Source organism: Chrysochloris asiatica, unplaced genomic scaffold (assembly GCF_000296735.1).
Source record: "Chrysochloris asiatica unplaced genomic scaffold, ChrAsi1.0 scaffold00292, whole genome shotgun sequence".
Classification (NCBI taxonomy): Eukaryota; Metazoa; Chordata; class Mammalia; order Afrosoricida; family Chrysochloridae; genus Chrysochloris; species Chrysochloris asiatica.
Genome location: NW_006408810.1, coordinates 2,735,872 through 2,761,905, shown reverse-complemented (window position 1 = coordinate 2,761,905; position 26,034 = coordinate 2,735,872). Strand labels below are relative to the sequence as shown.

General features: G+C 40.6%; 1 protein-coding gene across 1 annotated transcript in view; it reads right to left on the bottom strand.

Annotated features, from left to right (window-relative positions):
* Positions 1-26,034, bottom strand: part of CLNK (cytokine-dependent hematopoietic cell linker) — a 205,863-nt gene that overhangs the window by 68,970 nt on the left and 110,859 nt on the right. The window contains exons 4-6 of the mRNA XM_006874670.1: positions 24,827-24,887; positions 23,075-23,185; positions 16,959-17,073 (exon numbers count right to left, since the gene is read on the bottom strand). Coding sequence (XP_006874732.1) covers positions 16,959-17,073; positions 23,075-23,185; positions 24,827-24,887 — 287 coding nt within the window. The remainder of the gene's footprint in view (positions 1-16,958; positions 17,074-23,074; positions 23,186-24,826; positions 24,888-26,034) is intronic.

Here is a 26,034-nt window from a genome sequence, read left to right as displayed (position 1 = left end):
AACACTTTAAAAAGGTCTTGTGCAGCAGATTTGTCTAATGCAATACGTCATTTGATTTCTTGATTGTTGCTTCCATAAGTGTTGATAGTTGATCTAAGAAGAATGTAGTCCTTGACAACTTCAATCTTTTCTCCATTGATAAGAATGTTTTTTATTGGTCTATTAGTGAGGACTTTTGTTTTCTTTACATTGAGTTGTAAATTTTAAATGGTTATAAATATATATTTTAACTGAACTGCCTTTATCATCTAATGTATCCATATTAAAAGCTTTATGGTCTTAGTCTGAAAATTTAGCTGTAATATTCACACCTCAGATAGGGCTTGAAGATGTGATGGGCTGTGTAGAAATACTAACCACTTACAAGGGTAAGTTCACCACTCTCTTGTCAGTTTGCCATACTGTGGTGATGTGCATGTTTCTGTGATTCTGGAAACTATACCACCAGTGTTTTAAATATCAGCAGGTCACCCAAGGTGGACAGGTTTCAGCTGTACTTCCAGGTGAAGACAGAGTAGGAAGAAGCAGAGAAGGACTACTTCCAAACATGTTGCTGTTGTTGTTACGTGCCGTGGAGTCGGTTCCGACTCATAGTAACCCTGTATAGTGTTTCTGAGGGTGTAAATCTTTACGGGAGCAGAAAGTCTCATCTTTCTCCCATGGAACAGCTGGTAGTTTTGAACTACTGACCGTGAGATTAGCAGCCCAATTCGTAACCACGATGCTACCAGAGCTCCAAACATGTAGTCACTGAAAACCTTATGAATAGCAGTGGAACACTGTCAGATAGCAGAAGTATAGTCAATATTAAAACATGATGAAGAGCATAAGAATATTGTCAAATACAGTGCTGGAAGACGAGCCCCTTAGGATGGAAGACAATCAAAATATGACTGGGAAAGAGCTGCTTCCTCAAAGTATAGTTGACTGTGAGAATGCTATGGAGTAAAATATTTGGGACCTTCATTTGATGGTGGGGCACAATTCAAAATGAAGAGAAACAGCTGTAAACATCTATTAATAATCAGAATATGGAACTTATGGAGTATGAATCTACTGGACCAATAAACAACATCAAAATAAACAGACAAAAGATTGAAGTTGTCAAAGACTTCATTTTTCTTGGATCAACCATCAACACTCATGGAAGCAGCAGTCAAGAAATCAAATGACATATTGCATTAGGCAAATATGTTGCACAAGACTTCTTTTAAATTATTTAAGAGCAAAGATGTCAATTTGAGGACTAAAGTGAGCCTGACCCAAGCCATGGTATTTTCAGTAAACTTATATGCATGTGAAAGTTGGACAGTGAATATGGAGGATTGTTGAAGAATTGATGCATTTGATTTTTTGGTGCTGGAGAATATTAAAAGTACCATGGACTGCAAAAAACCAAACCAATTTGTGTTGGAAGAAGTCCAGTCAGAATGCTCCTTGGATAGCCAGACTTCCTTTCTCATACTTTGGACATAGTATCCGGAGGCACCAGTCTCTGGAGAAGGATGTCATGTTTTGAAAACTGGAGGAAGAAGAAAAAGAGGAAGACCCTTATGAGGTGGATTGGTACCATTGTAGTAGTAATGATTGTGAGGTCGATGCAGAACCAGGCAGTGTTTCACTCTGTTGTGTATAGGTCATTATGAGTTGGTGCTGAATTGATTACACATAACAACAACAGCAACAACAGGGTAAGTAAAAAATGTATTGCTACCATGGTTCCAGTTCATACTTGTATATGTTTATTTCAAATGAAACATGCTTAAACATGTCTTTGTGATCAATGGATAGCCACAAACAGGTTCTTTTAATAATATACTTGTCTTAGTATCATGAGGATGCCTTCAAAACTGTTGTCAAATTAAACTAGTATCTTCTGAGGAGATTTGCTCAGCCAGTTCAGTTCAAGGCCGGGAGGCCAGCTCAGCAGTTTATGGTATGGTGACTGTTCTTTTGGATTCCAAAGGGGTAATATTGCTAGATTTTCTTGAAGGACACAAAATGATCATGGGGATTATTATGAAGAAGTTTTAAGAAAATTGAAAACTAATAGTGTGGCAAAGGCCAGGAAAATTGTACCCATCCATCAAACAATGTTCCTTAAGGCTTCTTTTTATTACCCAATTCAAGGAAATTTAAAAAGGAACATGATTTGAGTCCCTCAAAGATGACAGAACTGCTGTTTTGATGTGGTGTAAATTCAACCACTCGTCTGTCAATTTATCATAATGTGGTGGCTTACAATGCTGCTGTGATGCTGAAGCCAGGCCTCTGGGATTTCAAATACCAGCAGACCCACCCATGGTGGTCAGGTTTCAGTGGAGCTTTCAGACTAAGACAGACTAAAGAAGGTAGAGGTTATCCGCTTTAGAAAACTTAGCCACCCAAAACCTTATGAATAGCAGCTGAACATTTTTTCATGTAGTACTGCAAGCTGAGGTTGGAAGGCATTCAAAAGTATGACTGGAGAAGAGCTGCCTCCTCAAAATGAGTGGCGTTAATGGAGCAAAGCTTTTGGCATCTTTATTTGGTGATGAGAAGAAATTAAAAATGCGATGTATGAATCTAGGAATATTGGAAACCACCAAAAATGAAATAAATGGAAGGCATAAAGATTGATATCATAGGAATTAGTGAGGTGAAATGGATTGGTACTGGCCACTTAAAATCTGAAATGCCAGAAAAAGAGGAAGACCCCCAGCAAGATGGATTGGCAAAGTGGCAGCATCAATGGGCACAAGCGTGACAATGATAGTGAGGTTGGCCCAGGATCGGGCAGTGTTTCATTCTACTGTGCATGGGTTTGATATGAGTCGGTACCAACTCAATGGCATCTAACAACAACAACACCAACACCAACAACCATGCCAGGAATGACAAATTGAAGAGGAATGGAATCACAGTTATTGTCAGACAAAAATAAAGAAAAAATCAAGATCTATCTGGCAGTACGATACTGTTATTGATAGGATAATTATCGATACACCTAAAAGGAAGACTAGTTAATATGATTATAACTCAGATTTACGCACCAACACTAAAGCCAATGATGAAGAAATTGAAGAATTCTATCAACTTCTGCAGGCTGAAACTGATCAAGATGCACTGATGATCAAGATGCACTGGTGATTAGAATGTGAAAGTTGGAAATGAAGAGGAAGAATTGGTAGTTAGAAAACATGGTCTTGATGATAGAAATGATGCTGGAGATCTTATGATAGAATTTTGCAAGACTAATGACTCATTTATTGAAAATATCTTTTTTTTTTAACATCTTACATGGAGATTATACACTTGGACCTCATCAGAGAGAATACACAGGAATCAAATCAGCTATATCTGTGGAAAGAGATGATGGAGAAATTCAATATCATCAGCCTAAACAAGGTCAAAGGCCAATTGTGGAGTAGATCATTAATTGCTCATATGTAACTTCAGGTTGAAGCTGAAGTAAATTAACAGGGGTCCATGAGAGTCAAAATATGACCTTGAGTATATTGCACCATTAGAGACCATTTCAAGGACAGATTTGATGTATTGGGCACTAGTGACTGAAGACTAGAGCAGTTGTGGGATGACATCAAAAACATCATCTGTGAAAAAAGAAAATAGTGATTAAAAATGACAGGAAAGAAAGACCAAAATGGGTGACAGAAGAGACTCTGAAACATGTTCTTGAATGTAGAGAAGGCAACAAACTGGAAGAAATGATGAAGCAAAGGAAATTGAACAGAAAATTTCTAAGGACAGTTCTAGATGACAAGGTCAAGTCTTTCCCTTTGTGTCCCTGGGTATGTCTTATGTTGACCTCTCAAATTTCATACTGACTGAGGAATGTTACTCAAATGAATCCTTGTTCATTAATATGTTCTCCATAAACCCTTAAATATTAAGCCTACTAACTTGTGAGGTGAAAAAAATAATTACTAAACCAGAGATCCTCAAGAAAATAGACAAAATCCTTGAAGAAGAAAGACTACTCCATTGTGGGTGAACTGGGCCCCTTACTGATGCCTTGATCACTGGAAATACAAATGTGAATGTCTCAAACTGGAGGCACTTGTGTCAGATTTAGGAATGACAGGGTCAACATGCATTTCCAAGAAGCAAAAGGTCAGATTGTAAACCATTTATTGGTAGGACGAATGTGTCAAGATGTAACCAATTTGTTCCCAGGAAAAATATGTTTATGACCGCAAGCATATATAATTGAACCAGCTGGTACCATGTAACACCTCTCTCTTTTTGTCAAGTGTCCAACCTTTACTTTCCAAAGGGTTTTAAGCTGAATTTGATTTATCTATAATCAACCATTAACCCCTTCCTTTCCTTAGTTCCCTTTGTATATAAGCCTCTCTGGAGTGCTTTGTAGTTTTCACATAGTGATGTCCATCTTGGGCTGTATTATTCCTCAATGAAACTCATTTTCTTTCACTCATGACAGAGTGCAGGACTTTCTTTTTTGACATATGGTAAAATAGCACTGTGCTCCATAGGATTGACAATGAATTATTTATCAGAAGTAGGACTTCTGGTGTAGCTCTGTGGATCAGAACTGGACTGCAAACCACAAGGTCAGCAGTTCAAACTCACCAGCTGCTCCTCAGAAGCCTCATGGTCGCTCAGAGTCAGAGTTGACTTGATGGCACTTAACAACAGCAGCCATTTATCAGAAGTAGATCATCAGATCTTTTTTCCAAGGTACCTAGGTGGACTTGAACTTCCAACCTTTCAGTTAGAAACTGAGAATATTATCTGTTTGTACCACCCAGGGATTCAACCTAAACCATCTAAGGGAGTGGCACTCTGGATAAAGAAGAGCAAAGGCAAGGGACAGAAGTAGACTGAAGATGGATTTTTCATTCAAATGGAAACTTACCTAGAAACATGAACAACAGAGCTGAAACAAAGAACTATTTCATTGATTCAGGGAATGGGGAGGCCCAATGCAGACCCCAGTACACTTGCATTCTCCTATCCTTCCTTTGATTGGGGCAGTAGAGTTCTTCCATGATTCTGTTGTAGCTCAGGATCTGGTTACCAACAGCCTTTGTTTTCTCAATGCTGCCCCCTTGATCATGTTTCCCACACAAACTAGAGTTGTTTAGTAATTACATAAGCCATTAATGCTATCACTTTTGATTTCCTTTTCATCACGAATACATTTTAATCAGCTACCTGGAATAGCCAAGGGTAATTAATCATATGGAGTCATATAAAACATTTCCCCAGTTGCAATGATAAGTAATAAAGTTAACAAAGCATGGAGAAACGTATGTATCTTCATTTTGTCTAGAGTTTGTACAAAGTCCAAGGTTGATCATAAAATGGACATCTCTGATTGATTGATTGAGGTGACTTGAAATGTGATTGGAGTCAGTGACCAGTCTACTAAATCACACATCCCATAAAATAATTCCATGTTATCAACAGCCACCTACAGCATCTGCCCTTGATGAACTGAACAGTGTCACATCACTGCGTTGATGATGGCACGTTACACCTGACCATTAGACTGTTGAGCTTTATTGTGGGTAAGAGTACAATTTCTTGTAGATTTTAAAATAATTTAAAATTTCAATAGACCACCCCACTTGGGGATCCATACCTTTTTTTCATGTCTAACTTTCTCCAGTCTAAGAAAGCACAATTGCGACCCAGAGAGGAAATATGACCCGGCCAAGACCACACACTGAAGTCCTAATTAATGTTGCTAAACTGCCTCGTGCTAGCTTTCTGGGTCTTGACTTAGGACTTATGGCTGTGGATAGAGTTCTTCATTTTATGTGAATGGTGACCAGTCTTTCAGCGGTGGGCAGCAAAGTGCTGTCTACTTAGCTTTCTGTCATCTAGCATGCTTCAATAGTCAAGGGTACCAATGGTGTGCACCTGTGTGTGTGTGCATAGATGACATGACAGATGGAGAGATAGCCAGACCATCTCTGGAACAATGTCCTTTCAAAGTGCTAGTGGACGTGTTGGCAGCAGGAGACAGGGTGACTCCTTCTCATCAACAGTCTGTGGTCCAAGAAAGACCTTTAGCCAAATTTCACCAGTCCTAGGAGATACCTGGGGAAAGGGTTTGTCTGATCTGGGAAGTCCCAGACTTAAATCATGTTGTTGAACCAGAGGCCTCTTGATTAGACTGTGAGCTGCTATCCTTATTTCCCATCTACATCATGTCAACACACATAGGCATGCACTCAAGTTCATACATCCTAGGCTCTGAAATAATTACTCCTTGCAAATCGTAATGAATACCATGAATTTGAGAACAGAGCTCATCCTAATGGCATTAGGAGAAACAAAAACAAAACCAAAAAACAACGCAGATTTACCTTTCTCTTTTCCAAGGACCTGTATTGAATGAAAAAAAAAAAAAAATATTGAGTGTCTTCTAATAATAGAGAATTTAACTTAATTTATGTGTGTGATTTAAAACAATTGGTTAGTAACATTTGGACAAAATTTTTCTTAGTATAGAAGCCTCTTTAAAAAAATCTACAACTCATCTCCAAAAGACTGAACAAAAATCAAAATTACATGCTCTTTTTTAGGGTATGATTGGCATTAAAGCCAACTCATGGAACTATAAATGACTTCAATCCTTCTGTAACACAATTAGATTCCAGGAGCCCTGGTGTGGCACTGTGGGTTAGTGCGCAGGACTGCAAATTCAGTTTGAATCGCAAGTTTGTTGGTTCAAGCTCACCAGTTGCTCCTAGGAGACCTTATACAGGGTCACTATGGGTCAGAACTTAACAACAATAACATCAAGTACCTGGCACTGTAGGGTAAGCACTATACTGCAAGGTCAGTTTGAACCACAAGGCTGGCTGTTCAAACTCACTAGCTATTCCTCGGAAAGCCCATACAGGGTCGCTATGGCTTGGAACCTACTCAAGAGCATTTAACAACAAAATCAAGAACCTATGAAGGAGAAAGATGATGCTTTCTGCTCCCGCAAAGATTTACAGCCTCTGAAATTCTATACAGGATCACTATGAGTCAGAAACAATTTGACGGCACTTAACAACAACAATCAAGAACATCAGAAGTATTCTCCAGCTTATCCCAGTAGTTCCATCAATGAGACTCTAAGAAAGCAATCTGAAGTCTGCACCAAATTCCATGTACAAATATGCTCAGTACAGCATAGCATATAATTTCAAAACATTGTCAACCATTCACATGCTAATCTAAATATGGTGGTGGTGGTGGCGTGCCGTGAAGTCAATTCTGACTCATAGCAAGCCTGAAAAGAGTTTTCGAGGCTGTAAATCTTTACAGGAGCAGAAAGCCCCATCTTTCTCCTGTGAAATGTCTTGTAGTTTCAAACTGCTGACCTTGAGGTTAGCAGTTGATTTGTAACTACTATACTACCAGAGCTCCTTGCTTATCTAAATGTTGTTGTGAAATACCATCAAGTCAGTTCTGACCCATGGTAACTCTGTACAGGGTTTCTGAGGAGTGATTGGTGCACTTGAACTGCTAACCTGGTGCTTCAAATTGACTATGCAGTCCAGCGCATTAACCCGCAGCTCCTCAACAGGAGTCATTAAATATATTTGGGTGGTACATCTGCTTATTGAAATCAAGTCAGTACAACTACTTAGGCACAGTATGAAATAACATTATCTAGTGAATATACCTCAATGCTACATGATTCTTAGAATTCAGGATAAAGATTGGATCCATGGTACAGACAAAATAACAACAATTACATGCTTATATGAGGGAGATTCAAAAAATTCATGGAAAATTGGAATTAAGAGATAATGATTGTTTCTCCCCATGAACTTTTTGAAGCCTCCTCGTATACTTGTATGTTTTATATGTATGAAAGTGTGAATGTATATATGCAGAAAGCATGATGTGAAGAAATATAAAATATGAATAGGGCTTATGTTTAAATGATGGAGAGTCCTGGTGTGGTGCTGTGGGATAAAGCACTGGACTGTAAGGTTGGTTTGAACCAGAATGTTGGTGGTTCAAACTCACCAGCCACTCCTTGGAAACCCTATACAGGGTCGCTATGAGTTGGAATCAACTACACGGCACTTAACAACAACAACACGGTTAAGTTTTGGTCTTTATATCTGTTCTGAAATTTTTATTTTAAAATTTGAGCATGACAACATTCATGTTATTCTTTTAAAATGTGGTCATTTAGCTTCATGAATGTTTCCTTTCTTTTGATGAAAGACTTCCTGCCTATCTTTCATTATGGAATTTACATGCTTATTAGACTTCCATTCTTTGGGCCAGTTCTATTATTATTTTATTTTTCAGGAAGGGAAAGGTCTATTTTTGGGTTATGCATGTCCTGGCTATCCTTCCTTCCAACCTGGCTTTCTCTCTCTCTCTTTCTTTTTGAAACGTCTTCCTGTGAATTGAGTGAAGGTTTACACAGCAGATCTTCAGTTTTACATCATGTATGTTGTTTCATGCGCGTTGTTTCATCTCAATGATGGCAATCCCCTTTATGAAACAATGGCTATCCTACTTCCTCCCTGTGGTTCTTATTTCCATTCTATCTCCTCCTTCCCAACCCTTCTGAGCTTTATCCTTAGGTAAATGCTGCCCCTTTAATCTTGAATAACTGACCCTTCCATGGTGAGCATAAGCTTACTCATGTGGTTGTCCCCCTATATACCCATCTACTGCTTGTTTAAAAATTGTGTCACGAAGGTGAGTTCTTTTCCAGACCTGGGGTAGCCGAGGGCCTTAGTCTTGGGTTTCTCCAGTCTTTTCATGACCAATAAGCCTGGTCTTTTTGTCCATTTTGAGTTTTGTTACACATTTCCTCCCATTCTGTCCACAACCATCTAATGTGACCCCTTTCAGAGCAGTCGGTAGTGGTAGTGGTAGTTGGGCACTGTCGAGTTCTTCTGGTCTTGGCGTCATGTAGACTAATATTCATGTGGTCCATTGGTCTATTGGACTAGTTGATTCCAAGTGTCTTCAATTTTCATCAATCTTCTCTGTTCCACACATGGAGAGACCAATAATGTATTGTCACTGGAGGTTGAAGCCAGTTTCTTCATATTAGTTTTCTTGTGAGTGTTCTGCAAGAGATACATATAGATGACCACTCATGAGCTTTTCAGATCTCAGTCAAGGCTAGCTCTACTCTTGACAAAGCGAACAGTATTATGACAGGTGAAGTGCTTACTTTACTGGAAATAGTTTTCTGAAGTCCTTTTCATGCATTGCATCGGTAGTGGAGGACCCAATATCATTTAGAAAAGAGCTTCTTAGCCTTGGAACCAAAAGGGCTCATAGGTAGCCTGGTGGTCCCTGAACATAATGAAAGTATGAGAGGGCTTCAAAACATTTGCGGAAAAATGTAATTCACGGATAATGGAAGCCATCTCAAATGTTATTTATTCAATGTTCCTATATTTTTCCTGGGGTGAGCAAGGTTTACATCTTTCATTAAAATTTCAGAAGGTACTATGATCCATAAATGTTAACAACCATTGGCTTGTGGATGAAGTTCAAAGAGGTGTACCATTTAACCTGTGTCCATGTTATCTTATGGTAGGACAGGCCCTGGAGCCCAGCCTCCTGACTCATGTTGGATTACTAGCTAAGAAACCTTCAGCAACAAATTGCTTACAGAGCCAATGCACGTCTTCTGTGGAACTAGCCAACAGACAATGCCTTCTGTTTCAAAGACCTTGGAGTCCCTTAGGGTTCTGGAAAGAGCACACACATTTCATCATAGACAGCAAATCAAGGCAAATGGATAGGTTAACTGAAAAGGGAAATGAGTACATTCTAATGAGTGGTTTGCAAGTTCTCCATCTGAGTCTGCCCCAGGACTTTAAATCTAGCAGTTCAAGTGCTCCATCAACTGGGAAGATGGTTCTCTGGCTTGCCAGAGGGAGAGGAAGTCATGTTGTAAATACTGCTGAGAAGCTCTTTCTCTGGGAGAGCAGTTGTTTTATTTACTTGCGTCTCAGCCAAACTTTTGGTTGAAACTCTGAATTTAAAACCAAGAGCCATTAGGAAAGTGGAGTGAGATCTATCTACTGTAACATTTTTTGTTGTTACTAAACTGTAAAAATATTCAAGTTAACTAGTAAAATCTATTTTCTTTCATCCTTCTTCCATGTTTGCTTCCTTCATTCTATTTTCTTTTACACTATTTTAGCTCAGATATATCGCTATTTCAGGGGTGGGTGGGGCCCTATTGTCTGTGGGAAATATGGCCACTTCTTTGAAGCTCCCATACTCTTAAGGTTGTCATCAGGATGAAATTAGACAATGAGTTTCTTCTTTATTGGAAAATTATGAAGTGCTGTGTGTCTTTGCAGTGTGTGTGTGGGTGCATTGTTTCTGCCTGATGGATTCTAGCCCACAAATAAAACATAAGCACTTAACACGCAGATGCAAACATGACATTTGCTCTATCATTTGTGATGGGGAAAGGGCCTTGCATCTCAGAACCTAGAGATGATGGGGAAGTTTCTCTGCCAAAGATAGGGATCAAGAATATGTTTTCCTACTAGATCTTGCTTTTCCTTAGATTATATCAATGTTTAGCAGAATACCAACCACACTGCCTGTTGTTTATGGACATTCTCACCATTTCCTTCTTGCTTGTTTCTGATTGAGGTTCCTATTGTCCTCTCAGATGAGTTATGGACTAGAGGTCACCTTGAGTGGGAACCTTTTGTGACTTGAGACACATAAACCCAGCCCTTAGTAATAAACAGAGGAATTTCTGGGTCCAAGTTAATTCTCACTCATGGCAACATTGTGTGTTTCAGAGTGGAACTGCTCTGTAGCATTTTCAAAGCTGTGATGCTTCAGAAACAAATCTCCAGGTCTATCTTCTTAGGTACCTCAGGATGCCTTTGGACCATCAGTATTGTGGCTAGTAGCTGAGTGTCTAATTGTGTGTGCCACCCAGAGATTCCTTCAAGGACCTTAGATATGTGGTTTCCCCAGCAGAAAAGTACCACCCCAAGCTTTCTCCTTCCTGCTGGCACATGAGAGTCTAACACCACCCACAAGAGGGAGGGTCTGGTAAAGTCCTCAATGGAACCAGACTGGGCCATTTGATCCAGCCATCAACTTTCTTGACATGCTTATTTTATGAGTCAGAGGCAATAACAGTCTTATAGTTGTTAAGTCACAAGTTGGAAATATTATTTTCGATTTTAGTTTTATTCATAAAGCCAACTCCCCCTCCAAAAAAAAAAAAAAAAAGAAGAAGAAGGTAACAATACCAACTTGTGGTGGCTTAAATGTGAGGGTGCAGGTCAAATACTAATAACCAAAATAACCAAATCTGATAGAAGCTCAGTGAGAGGGAGGCTAGTTTACTCTCACCATTGTACAGAGATGTTCCCTCAATCACAGGTGGACACAACACCTGTCTTAGGAAGCCATCTTCTTAGGAACTTCTTTGGAGATTTAAGGAAGTAGATGTTCTTAGGGGGTTCTAAGATAATGCTTCCTTTATACTTGATGTTCGTGCCGTTATTGAGCCACTACTGCTCATCCCTGGGTGGTACAGATGGTTTGTATCACTCTGTGGCATCATGAAAGAAGGACCTGTAGATCTGTTTCTATAAAGATGATAGTCAAGAAAAGACTATGGAGCAATATCCTTAACACACAGAGTCACCATGAGTCAAAAGTGACTTGGCAGCAACCCGCAACTACTCCCATCACTCATTTGTCAGTTTGTGGTACTTTGGTGGCTTGTGTGTTGCTGTGATGCTGGAAAGTATGATACCAGCAGGGTCATCCACGGTGGACAGGTTTCATGGGGCTTCCTGACAAAGACAGACTAGGAGGAAGGAAGAGAGGACTCCTTCTGAATGTTTAGCCAGTGGAAATTTTCATCTCAAAAACAGATTTGATGTATTAGACACTACTGACCTAAGACCAGAAGAGTTGTGGGATGGCATCAAGATCATCATACAGGAAAAAAGAAAAAAAGTCATTAAGGAAACAAAAAAGAAGGAAAACACCAAAATGGATGTCAGAAGAGACTCTGAAACTTGCTTTCCAGTATAGAGATGCTAAAGTAAATAGAAGAAACCAGAAAACAAAGAGCTGAAAATGAAATTTTAAAGGAAAGCTTGAGAAGGAAAACTCAAGTATTATAATTAAATGTGCAAAGATCTGGAGTTAGAAAACCAAAACAGAAGGACACACTCAGCATTTCTCAAGCTGAAAGAACTGAAGAAAAAATTCAAGCCTCAATTGGCAATACTGAAGGATCCTATTGGCAAAATACTGATGATGCAGAATATACCAGAAGAAGATGGAAGGAACACACACAGAATCACTGTACCAAAAATAAATGGTCAATGTTAAACCATTTCAAGAGGTAACATATGATCAGTAGCCAATGGTACTAAAGGAAGAAGTTCAATGTACATTGAAGGCATTGACAAAGAACAAGTCTTCAGGAATTGATGGAATATTAATTAAATCATTCAGAAAACTGATGTAGCATTGGAGGCACTCACTATCACTAATCACTAATCTGTACCAAGAAATTTCAAAGACAGCTACTGGACAACTGATTGGAAGTGATCCATATTTATGATTCCAAAGAGAGGTGACCTAACAGGATGTAGAAATCATTGGACAATATCATTAATAATACATGTAAGTAAATTTTTTGCTAACGATAATTAAAAAACAGCTGCAACAGTGCATTGACAGGGAGAATCCAGGTGTTCAAGCCAGATTTAGAAGAGGATGTGGAATGAGGTATATCATTGCTGATATCAGGTGGATCTTGGCTGAAAGTAGAGAATACCAGAAAGATGGTTACCTCTGCTTATTGACTACACAAAGGATTTTGATTGTTTGGATCATGATAATCTATGGTCAACATTACAGAGAATAAGTATTTTGGAACAATTAATTGTGCTCATGAGGAACCTGTACATAGACCAGGGCAATTGTTTGAACAGAACAAGGGGACACCGAATGGTTCAAAATCAGGAAAGGTGTGTGTCAGAATTATATTTTTTCACCATACTTAGTCAATCTGTATGCTGAGCACATAATCCAAGAAGGTGGATTATATGAAGAAGAAAGTCTCATTATGACTAGAGGAAGACTCATTAACAACCTGTGATATGCAGAAGATACAACTTGGTTAGTTTCAAGTGAGGAGGACTTAAAATACTTGCTGATGAAGATCAAAACCACAGCCTTTAGTATGCGTTGCATCTCAATGTAAAGAAAACAAAAATCTCTAACTAAATCAATAAATAACAACAAGATAACTGGGGATAGATTGAAGACTTCATTTTGCTTTAATCAACCATCAACACTCATGAAAGCAGTAGTCAGTAAATCAAAGGGCTTATGCATTAGGCAAATATGCTGCACAAGATCTCTTTAAAGTATTCAAGAGCAAAGATGTCAGTTTGAAGACGAAGGTGCACCTGACCCAAGCCATGGTATTTTCAATAGCCTCATATACATGTGAATGCTGGAAAGTGAATAAGGAAGACTATAGAAGAACTGATGCTTATGAGTTATGGTGTTGGAGAAGAATAAAAGTACCATGGACCATTAGAAGAACAAATCAATCTGTCTTGGAAGAAGTACAACCAGAATATTCCTTAGAATACAGGATGGCTAGACTTTGCCTCTCATACTTTGGGCATATTATCAGGAGGGACCAGTCTGTGGAGAAGGATATCATGCTTGGTAAGGAGGAGGGTCAGTGAAAAAGATTAAGACCCCCAATGAGATGGATTGGCATAGTGGCAGCAGCAATGGACACATGCGTGGCAACGACTGTGAGATTGGCACAGTATGGAGCAGTGTTTTGTTCTGTTGTGCATAAGGTCGGTATGAGTCACTACTAACCCAAAAGAAACTAACAACAATTTAATTTTCATATTGAGCAAATGATCTGAGAAGCTGGATCACATGAAGAAGAATGTGGCATTGTGATTAGAGGAAGACTCATTAACAGCCTGCAATATGCAAAAATATAACATTGCTTGCTGAAAGCCAAGAAGACTTAAAATATTTGCTGATGAAGGTCAAAGACCACAGTGTCCGTATGGGTTGAACATTAATGTAAAGAAAACAAAAATCATCGCTACTGGAACAATAAATATCATCATGATAAATGGAGAAAAGATTGAAGTTGTCAAAGACTTCATTTTGCTTGGATCCAGTATGAACACTCAGGAAGCAGCAGTCAATAAATCAAATGACATATTGCCTAAATCCTCTTTAAAGTGTTCAAGAGCTCAGATGTCACTTTGAGGACTAAGGTGCGCCTGACTCAACCCATGGTATTTTCAATAGCTTTATATGCATGCAAAAGTAGGACAATGAATATGGAAGACAATAGAAGAAATGACACATTTGAGTTATGGTGTTGGAGAAGACTATTAATAGTACCATACACTGCTAGAAGAACAAACAAATCAGGGTGGGAAGAAGTATAGCCTGAGTGCTCCTTAGAAGCCAGGATTGGGAGACTCCTTCTCTCATACTTTTGATATATTATCTGGCGGGACCAGTCCCTGGAGAAGGATACCATGTTAGGTAAAGTAGAGAGTTAGTGAAAAAGAGGAAGACCCCTAATGAGATGAATTGGCATAGTGGCACCAGCAATGTGCTCAAAGTTTACAATGATTGTGAGGATGACCAGAATGGGCAGTGTTTCCTTCTGTTGTGTATATGGTCACTATGAATTGGAACCAGCTCAATGACACCTAACAACAGTAACAACTACTACTAACTGACATTTTGTATGCTTAGATTGACATTTTGTGCATCTGTGTGAAGAAGTGCATTACCCATCCTGAGTTTATGACAGAAGAAACATAAATCTGGGGAGTGGAAGTACAGAAGCATTTGTCAAACTTCTCAAAACTAGTACAATTTGAATCCAGGCCTGTGTGACTCTGAAGTTCATATCTATTCTCTTCTGGAGTTCTGTCTTTACTGTGGAGAGCAAATAGCCGGATATAACAGGCTTCCCAAAGTTTTATGTCTGATGTAATGGTGGCAACTCGACATCATCAATGGAGACTTCATGTGTTCCAAGTGGCAGTACTCTTCATTTATCTAGTAAGCATTGGACATGAGTGGCAAAAAACAATCTTGGCTTAAATGCTGGATCTTAGCTTGTTTTGATTTAGCAGTCTCACCCTTGAAATAGGGATAATCATCATTTGGTTGTTGTAAGTTGAGGCTGAGTTGATTCCAACACATGGTCCCCAGGTGGCACAGTGTGTGCTTGACTGTAAAGGTGGATGGTTTCAACCCACCCTGGGGTACCACAGAAGAAATGACCTGGCAACCTGCTTATGTTAAGATGACCTAAAATCCCATGTTCTCCCAGTCAGTTCAGATTCATAGTGACTACACAGAGTAGAGCAAAACAGTCTCATAATAAATATTGACAGAAGCAGAATTCCTCAACTTTACCCTGAGGAGTAATTGGTTGGTTCGAACTGCTGACCTTTTCAGTTAAAGCTGAGAGTTTATCCAACTGTGCTATCAAGACTCCTTAAGGTCAATAAAATCCTATGGAGCAGTTCTATTCTGTAAAACATGGGGTGACAGTGATGTTGTTGTTGTTGTTAGGTACCATTGAGTTGGTACTGACTCATAGCAACTCTATGCACAACAGAACGAAACTCAGCCCGATCCTGGGCCAACCTCACTATCGTTGCCATGTTTGAGTCCATCGATGCTACCACGTGGCCAATCCATCTCATTGGGGGGGCTCTTCCTCTTTTTCTCTGACCCAACATGCTACCAAACATGATATCCTTCTCTAGCAACTAGTCCCTCCTGACAATATGTCTGAAGTATGAGAGACGAAGTTTGGCCATCCTGGCCTCCAAAGAGCACTCTGGCTGTACTTCTTCCAACACGGATCTGTTTGTTCTTTTGGCAGCCCATGGCATTTTCAATATTCTCCTCCAACACCATAACTCAAAATCATCAATTCTTCTCTGCAGTCTTCCTTATTCGCTGTCCAGCTTTCACATGCATATGAAGTTATTGAACAACCATGGCTTGGGTCAGGTGCACCTTAGTCCACAAGCTGACATCTTGAGGGGCCACCATAAGGGATAGTAATACATTTTATTTTTTACTCTTATAGGTCAAATAGATCTGTATTGGAAAAAGTACAGCCATAGTACTCCTTGGAAGCCAGAATGTCCAGATTTTGTCTTTCATACTTTGGACATATTGTCAGAGAGACCAGTTGCTGTAGAAGGATATTATGTTTGGTAAAGTGGGGGGTCAGAGAAAAAGAGGAAGACCCCAGTGAGATGGACTGGCAAAGTGGCAGCATCAATGGGCTCAAGCGTGGCAACAATTGTGAGGTTGGCCCAGGACCGATCAGTGTTTCATTCTGTTATGCATAGGGTCACTATGAGTCAGTATCAACTCGATGGCACCTAACAATATCAACAAGGTCAGAGGTATCTGTACTTTTTAAAGCAGAGAGACATATGGATGAGAGTGAATCTCTGACCTATGGATTTTCAGGGTCTGGCCCTATTGTCTGCCAGTTGTTATTCTCAAAGTTATTATGAGAATTGTTGCTAGTAAGTGCCATCAAGTTGGTTCCAACCCATAATGACCCTATATAGGGTTTCCAAGAAGTCGCTGGTGAGTTTGAACTGCCAATCCTGTGGTTCCAACTGACCTTTTGGTTGAGTGCATATCTTACAGCGCCACACCAGGACTTCATCACGAGGACCAAGTGTGATTACTATTGGGAGCAATAGTATCTTGCCCATAAAAAACCAAGCCAAACCCCTTGCCACCAGGATGATTCTGACCCCTAGTTACTCTATTGGACACAGTAGAACTGCCCCATAGGGTTTTCAAGGCTGAAAAGCTTTAGATTCAGACTGCCACATCTGTTTTTCTGAAAACTAGCTGTGAATTTGAACTGCCGACCTTTCCATTAATTGGAGGGTGCTTACCCATAGTGCCAACAGGGTACCCATATCTTGCCTATACATTTGGTCAATGTTTGCTTCTATGGTTCCCAGGGCAAAATTGCTACTTACGTCACTTAAATCCTTTAAGCTTATCTGCCTGGAAGAAAAAGAAACAGTGTTATATAAAACATGGTTCATAATGATCACAATAAAATAATTGAATGCTTGCAAACCTTTGGTTACGTTTGCACTGCCAAATTCAGAGCCTACAATCCAGTATATTTATTACAGTTTTATAAAACTAAAGCCAAGCTTTGTTGGTCATGATTTTCTAAGACAAAAAAAAATGATGAACCAATGTAAAAGGTAAAAACCATGAATAAACTCATTTCTCATTTTGGGAGAACTTAAATACCATCATCATTCCTATTGATATTTTGTTTTCTATGTCAGATTTCTTTGGGACCCTCAGACCTGCTATGATTACCTTGATTTGAAAGCTCCTAGATTTTTTGCTTTAAGAAAGTGGACAGATTTTTATATATGAAGCTGTCCAGTGCACTGGAATGATAAGAATGCATGTGTAAGAGAAAGGAAGCTAATTAGACAAACAGGACAGAGACAAAAACAAAGCATAAAGCAGAATATTTTTACGTGTCCTTGAGTCAGTTCTGACTCATAGTGACCCTAAATGAGTTTCCAAGGAGCAGCTGGTGGGTTTGAGCTGCCGACCCTATGGTTAGCTGTCCAATGCGTATCCTATAGTGCAACACCAGGACTCCATACAGTTCAATAGGAGGGGCATTGTTACAGCAGTTTTAGATTCGAGAGTGTTACAACAGCTTTAGGCCTGAGAGTGTCACAGCAGCTTTGGGTCCGAGGGTGTCACTGCAGCTCTTGATCCATCATCGAAGAAACGGAGGCCACTCAGAGAGGTGAAGCATAGTTCCAGTTTTATTAAGCTGCCTGGCTCAGAGGAGCTAGCTTCTCCAGATTCTGAGCACTGAATGGAGGGCAATATAGGCTTATATGAGGTCAGAGTTGGGGAGGGGCTAGGGTGCTGACCTATTTGAGGACAGGAGGGAAACCAAGGGGATTGGTCCCATTTGGTGACCTGATTAGCATATAGCTTGTCTCCTGGGCTGGGGGATTGGTTCCATTCAGTAACCTGATTAGCATTCTAGCTTGTCTCTTGGGCAGAGAAGACACAGTTAATGTTTCTACCTTTTCCTGTTCAACATAACTCAAAATGGAACTTTATCATGTGGACACGGTCTGGCCTCAGAATAAACTCCAAGTCTTCCAGACTCCCTGGCAAAGTAACCTCTCTAAACCTCACTTTTCTCATCTGGAGGGTTGTCATGAAAAATGTGAGAGATGATATTGAAAATGGTGTGTACTCAATGGGCATTGTTGGAATGAGACTGAAGTCCTACGAAAAGACCATATGGAGTAGGGATGAAGGTGCACATTCCATCTACCCAGGTCTGTCAGTGAAGAGGCAATTTTGTTATCATTGGTAAGTGCCGTTGAGTCGGTTCTGACCCATAGCAACCCAGTGTAGTGTTTCCAAAGAGTGGCTGGAGAGCTTGAACCACCAACCTTTCAATTTAAACCGACATTGCAGTCTAGTGCATTAACCCACAGTGCCACACCAGGAATCTATAGTTTGGAGAAATAGCTGGGAAACTGAGGCTGCAAAGTCAATTTTAGATGAGGCTGCTGATCTAGAATCATAAGGGTCAGTCTGTACCAGGTGAGATTATTCCAGAAGCACATGGTGCTTGGGTGTTATAACCTGGTCTCAGATCTCTGAGCAACAGACAGCTGTACTGAGGTATTGGTGAAAAATATTGAATGTATTAGGTTCTGCCCGAAGAACAAGCAAATTAGCTTTGGAGAAAGTACAGCCAGAATGGAGTCCTGGTGTGGCACTGTGGGTTAGTGTGCTGGGCTGTCAAATTGGTTTGAACAGCAAGATCTGCAGTTCAAGCTCACCAGCTGCTCCTTGGAAACCCTATACAGGGTCGCTATGGGTCAGAACCGATTTGACAGCACTTCACAACAACAACAACAGCCAGAATGTTCCTTAGAAGCAAGGAAGGCAAGACATCCTCTTTCTTTGGACATGTTTTCAGGAAGGACCAGTTCCTGGAGAAGAACATCATGCTTGGTAAAGTGGAGGGTCTGCGAAAAAGAGGAAGTCCCCAAAGAGATGGATTGGCACAGTGACAGCAACAAGAGACTCAGACGTAACAACTGTGAGGACAGTACAGGATATAGCAGTGTTTCATTCTGTTGGACAAAGGGTCTTTATGAGGCAGAAACAACTTGATGGCACCTAACAACATCAATTTTGGGCATATCATCAGGAGAAAAAAAAAAAAGTGCTCAAAAAGACACCATGTTAGGTAAAATAATAAAATCAAAGGTCAGTGAAAATGTGAGAACCTTCTAGGAAATGGATTGACCCAATAGATTTGATAGCACGGATCTACTGACCTAAAGAAAATGGAGTCAGTTTAGTCACTGAGTCTCAAGTGAGGACCCTGCAAATGAGGAAGTTTATAGATTGGTTGGGATGATCTTGCAGTCCTAGAAGGACAGGACAAGGAGAATAGGACATGCTTAAACCTACCCAGATAGGTATCTCAGGAATTAAGTAGCCAAGACCCTAAAGGTAGAATGTTTGAGGAAGTTTATTCTTTTTCAAAGAATGCTATCTTGATGTTAAAATAGATGAAGTGTACATCCAAATGTAACTTACCCTATATAATGGGCCTGCTCTTTGTGAAAGATAGGACGGTCCTGAGAAATGGTTCTCTCTGTCCTCCAGATGGTTGACTTTCTGCTAACAAAGCTTGTATTGGATCTCTCCTTGTCTCTGTGATTGACTACAGTTTCAGGCGGCAAACCCTCGTTTCGGTTTGGCAACATTTTGATGATACTGACATTAACCATCATCTTGTCCCACAGATGTGGTCACTGATTCTTATGCATTGCATTTGGTGAGGTCCACATGTGTAATCACCATTTATGTTGTTGAAAAAAGATATTTGCAATGAAGACGTCCTTGGTCTCGTTAATTCCTGTCATGTGATTTTCGGTGTCATTTCTAATATCAAGAATATATTTTCCAACTACAGATCCATTCTCTTTGTTTCTAACTTTTACACTTCAATCACCAGTAAGTATGAATGCATCTTGATTATATGTTTGATCAATTTCAAACTTCAGAATTTGGTAGAGTTTTTCAGTTTCTTCATCACTGGCTCTAGTGCATGGTGTATAAATTGTAATTGTCAGTATATCCTAAATATCACTCTAAAATTTGCTTTCCTTACTATTTTTAACAGAGAAAAAAATCCCCCAGGCTCAAAAATTTTGATCTGCAATTTTATTGGTACTGTTTGCATTAAAGCTTCTTAGGGAATGATATGTTTCTTTCTTTTTTGTGTATTATTGTGAATAGGTACGTATCAAAACATTTGCCATTTGAACATTTTTTACAAGTCCAATTCATTGACCTTAATTACACTCATTTTGTGTTCAACCATCACCATGATCCTCTTCCAAATTATATCATCATCCCATCCAAAAGCTCAAGGTCCCCTAAGCAACAAGTCCCTTGATATATTTCCCCTTTAAATTTGTTAAAGCCAAGAAATGGGCAGAGTAAAAAATAATAGTTAAAAGCATCAGTATTACAAAAGTCATGACAGTGGTTGAGAATATCCAACCAACATTTCCCAAACTTGAGAATTTCCTTCTAGATCTGAGTTGCCAGTGATTTATCTAAGTGACAGTTTCCTTAACTGATGTGTTTTGATTCAGCAATTGTTTTGTGGAGCTTTAAAACAGAGAATGGCAGAGCTGGAAAAGACTTATGAGGGCTGAAACAATAGCTGGAAATACAACTAGCATGCTGGGCGAATAAAGGGTAGCAGCTTCTCGTTGCCTGCAGTTGATGCTAATCACAGACAGTTGCAGGAGGGTAATTCAACTCCGGATGTCTTTAGGGTAGCAGCTGCTAGGAGCAGAGCTTCCATGGGGTTTGGCTGTAAGTTCAGACTTCTAAAGTCCCTTGTGTTTGCAGAGGAAGTCAGCCCAACCATAGTCTCCAATGACCATTTACATGACTGTGATCACCAATAGTGTGGTGCTATGGGTTAATGCCCTAGACTGCAAAGCTGTTTGAACTGCAAGGTTGGCAGTTCAAGCTCACCAGCCACTCCTAGGAAACCCTATATAGGGGTCACTAAGGGTCAGAACTGACTTGATGACTCTTAACAACACCAACTACTTAACAATACACCTGAAAGCACAGTGCTTTTCCTAAAGAAAAACTCCTCCTTATTCAGGGGGTATTTCCAGGGTCATTCACAGATCAGGGGCCTTTGGGGTGTAATGAGGGAAGCACTGTGCTGCTAACCAAGAGGTCAAGGGTTTGAATCCACCACCAGTGCCACAGGAGAACGATGAGGTAGATGGTGTCTATAACTATTCAACTCCGTGGGAGTAAATGGAGCAAAGAATTATAGCTTTGGCCACCTTAGACAGTGGCTGGCTGCCAGTGAGTCAGCCCAACTCATGGACATCCCATGCACAACAGATCCAAATGCTGCCCTGACCTGACACATCCCCATGGTTGTCTAAGGACCCAACAATGTTCTGCGCGGATCCATAGGGTTTTCATTGGCTGATTTAAAAAACAACAACAAAGAAACAAAAAAACAGACCACCAGAACTTTCTTCCTACTCTGTGAGTTTGGAAGCACTATTGAAACATGTTCAGCATCCAAAATATGAGAGGTGAAGTCTCACCACCCTTGCTTCTAAGGGGTATTCTGCTGTACTTCTTCCAAGATAGATTTGGTAGGACTTTTGGCAGCCTCTCATACTTTCAGTAATATTCTCCTATGTTGTTGTTGTTAGGTGCCATCAAGTTGGTACCAACCCACAGTGACTTTATACATAGCAGAACGAAACACTGCCCGATCCTGGGCCAACCTCACTATTGTTGTCATGCTTGACTCCATCGATGCTGCCACTTGGTCAATCCATCTCACTGGCGGTCTTCCTCTTTTTCTCTGACCCTCTACCTTACCAAACATGATATCCTTCTCCAGTGACTGTTCCCTCTTGACAATATGTCCAAAGTATGACAGACAAAGTTTGGCCATCCTGGCCTCCAAGGAGCACTCTGGCTGCATTTCTTCCTAAACGGATCTATTGGTTCTTAATGCTTAGATTCTTCTATTTCATTTTCTCTTCTATTATTTGTTGTCCAGCTTTCACATGCATATGAGGCCATTTGGCTTCTGTGAACAGTGCTGCAGTGAACATACATCTATCTATTCGTGTCATGGCTCTCATTTCTCTAGGATACAGACCAATAGAGGGATTTCTGGGTATTACAGGATTTCTATTTCCAACTGTTGTGAGGAAGTTTCATACCATTTTCCACAGTGGTTGCACCATTCTAGAGCCCCACCGGCTGTGGAGAAGGATTCCAGCCTCTCCACATCCTTGTTATTAATGTGCTGTGGAGTCGGTTCCAACTCATAGTGACCCTGCATAGGGTTTCCAAGGCTATAAATCTTTATGGGAGCAGAAAGCCTCATCTTTCTCCCACAGAACAGCTGGTAGTTTTGAATTGCTGACCATGACATTAGTAGCTTAATTCACTACCAGAGCTCCTAATCCTGGCCACCATTATTTATTATTTTCATCATCATTATTTGTCTTACAATTTTATTTATTGATATTACTACTACTACTAGTATTTGGCAGCTTAGTGGATTATGAGCTGGACTGCTAATCACAAAGTCAGCAGTTCAAATCTACCAGTCGCTCCGAGGGAGAAAAATAAGGCTTTCTGCTCCTGTAAAGATTTACAACCTCTTGAAACCATTCTGGGTCCTTGGCAAATATCAGAATTAGGAGAGAAGCTCAGAGAAGGAATCAATGTGGCTAAGACTGTGATTTGGACTTTCAGCTTTCAGAACTGTGAGAACATCAATGTCTGTTCATGAAAGTCACCCCCTTTAGGATTTCTGTTACAGCAATCCTAGGTAACAAGACATCCGGTTGTAGTCCATCAGTACCCCTGGTAATTTCATCAGCACCGATATTAGCTGCAATAGGAGATCACGTACCTGGGCCCTCTCTGGGTTTCAGGAAATGTGTGTCTCTGAAAGAAAGGTAGCCTGCTATTCTCCGGCTCAGGTGGCAAGGGCTGATACTTCTTCAGAAGAGTCATGGGGGGCCTGTATGAAGAGCCAGAGGGGACATGAGAAAGTTGGTGTGGGGCCGCTCCTCACACTGGAACTCATACTCACAGCCCTTGGTGGCCCAAGGTTCTATCTTGGGGTGCTTACTACATCAGGAGCCTGCACAGGTAATGTTTAGGTGTCAGAATATTCATTCTTCTAATGAGCCTGAGTCCATCTCTCTGTAGCTTGCTCATTGGCATGCTAATGTTTGCTAAAGGATATGATTGAAATTTCTACCATGCCACATATTTTTCATTATTTGTTTTTGTTTATGTGCCATAGTGTCAGTTACCACTCATAGTGACCCTGTATTGGCTTTTCAAGGCTTTAAATCTTTGCAAGGGCAGAAACTCTCATCTTGTTAGTTGCTATGGTGTTAGCTCTGAGTCTTGATAACCTATGTTCAATAGAACAAAATGTTATTGCTAATGACACAAATCAACTGTATACATAAGAACCCATCTTTATATTATGCATATATTACATGTATATTTAAGTTTGAAACTACCAGCGGTTCCATGGGAGAAAGATGAGGCGTTCTGCTCCCGTAAAGATTTACAGCCTCGGAAACCCTGTGCAGGGTCGCTATGAGTCAGAACTGACTCCACGGCACTTAACAACAACAACAACATGAGGCATGATAGATTTCCTAATAGAATGATCTCATGTATGTTATTTTTTCTCTACAAAGAACTTGTTGCTGTTAAGTTCCATCAAGTCGGTTCCAACTCATAGCAACCCTGTGTAGGGTTTCTGAGAAGGGGCTGATGAGCTTGAACTATCAACCTTGTAGTTCAAACCAACTTTACCATCCAGCACAGTAACACCACACCAGGACTCCACAAAGAACTTTGCTGTTGTTGTTGGTGGTGCCATTGAGTTGGGAACTATTCATCGTGACCCTTTGCACAACAGAACAAAACACTGCCCAGTCCTGGGCCAACCTCACAATCGTTGCTACGTTTGAGCCCATTGATGCTACCACTGTGCCAATCCATTTCATTGGGAGTCTTTCTATTTTTCTTGATCCTCTACTTTACCAACAAATAGCTTGTTGTTGTTGTTGAAATGTGCCGTGGAGTTGGTTCTGACTCATAGTGACCCTGTACAGGGTTTCTGAGGCTGTAAATCTTTACAGGAGCAGAAAGCCTCATCTTTCTCCCATGGAACAGCTGGTAGTTTCGAACTGCTGACTCTGAGGTTTGCAGCCTGATTCGTAACCACTACGCTACCAGAGCTCCTTAACGAATAGTTTAGGGGGGAAATATTAGGGGAGAAGTACTTTTGTAGTCTTCAGAAAGATGAAGTAGGGAGACCCAGAGTTTATTTGGGTCCCCAAAGTCATACGACAGAGAGGAGCAGCATGAGATTGAAGCCCAGAGCGCTCATACACCCTGATGTCTTTGTTTTAGGGCACCTGCTTAGTACGAGAGTTAAATGTTGTACTTTGTGTTCTTTCCATAAGTTGAATCTAGGAAAAGGATTGTAGTATCCATAGGTTTTTTGAGAGGCAACCCCTGGAATCACAGTGAGGAAATGGCACATGAGACAATGGATGGGCTAACTAATTTCCTGTGAGGCACTTTGGGCTTAATTTGCCTGGTGACTTCTTGAGCAAGAGACTCTAGCACATACCTCAGAATTGTATACTGAGAGTGAGCAACTGGGGTGTTCACATATGGGTTCTCATTCCTCACTGATCAAGGGAAGCTCTGGGGGCATTGAGCCTGTCACTGGTACTGGGCCCTATGGGCTCCTGTAACCGGGGAGACGTGGGTGTCAGGGCAAGTGGTGATGGTAATGACTGCCTCTCAGGGTTTCAATGTTGTTTCCCACAGGTCCTCACATGGTATTTCTAACAGATTTTAGGGTCATAAATTCTTGATCTGCTGCCATTTATGGTGATCATTTCTCCTCTTGGAAAGAAGTACACCCGATGAATCAGAAGATGGCTCGCTGGGGCTGAGACTCCAGTGAAGGGTGGTATGTGAGAAGCAAACAATGGATTCTGGTTATACATTAATCCACTGCTGACAAATAGATTCTGACTCATCGGGCCCCTATAGGACAGCATAGAACTGCCCCATAGGGTTTCCAAGGCTGTCACCTTTATGGACAGGGGCATATTAGCTCTCTACAGGATAGGCATTGGGCTATGAACTTAAGGTGGGCTATTCGAGCCCACCAGCCTCTACATGAGAAAAAGATGAAACTTTCTGTTTCCACAAAAGATTGAAATCCTCGGAAACTCTAAACAGGGTCACTATGCGTCAAAACCAATTCCACGGTTCTTAACAACAACAGCAATCTTTAAGGAAGCAGACTGCCACATTTTTCTCCTGTGGAGCAGCTGGTTGGTTCTAACTGCCAACCTTTTAGGTTAGCCGTCAAGCACCTTAGCCACTGTGCCATCAGTGTTCCTTTGTTGTACATGAACCCACTGCTGGTAAGTGCTCTGGGACTCATAATGACCCTGTAGGACAGAACAGAACTGTCCCATAGGTTTCAAGTCTATAATCTTTCCTATGGGAGCAGACAGTCTCATCTTTCTCGTGAGGAGTGGCTGCTGGGTTTGAACTGCTGACCTTGTAGTTAGCAGTCTAACATCTGACCAACTACTCCACCAAAGCTCCTTGTTGTTGTTGTTGTCAGGTGCCATAGAGTCAGAACCGAATCACAGCGACCCCATGTATAGCAACCTCACTACTGCTGCCACACTTGAGTCCATCAATGCTGCCACCTGGGCAATCCATCTCGTTGGGGGTCTTCCTCTTTTTCTCTGACCCTCCATCTTACCAAGCATGATATCCTTCTCCAGTGACTGTTTCCTTCTGACAATATGT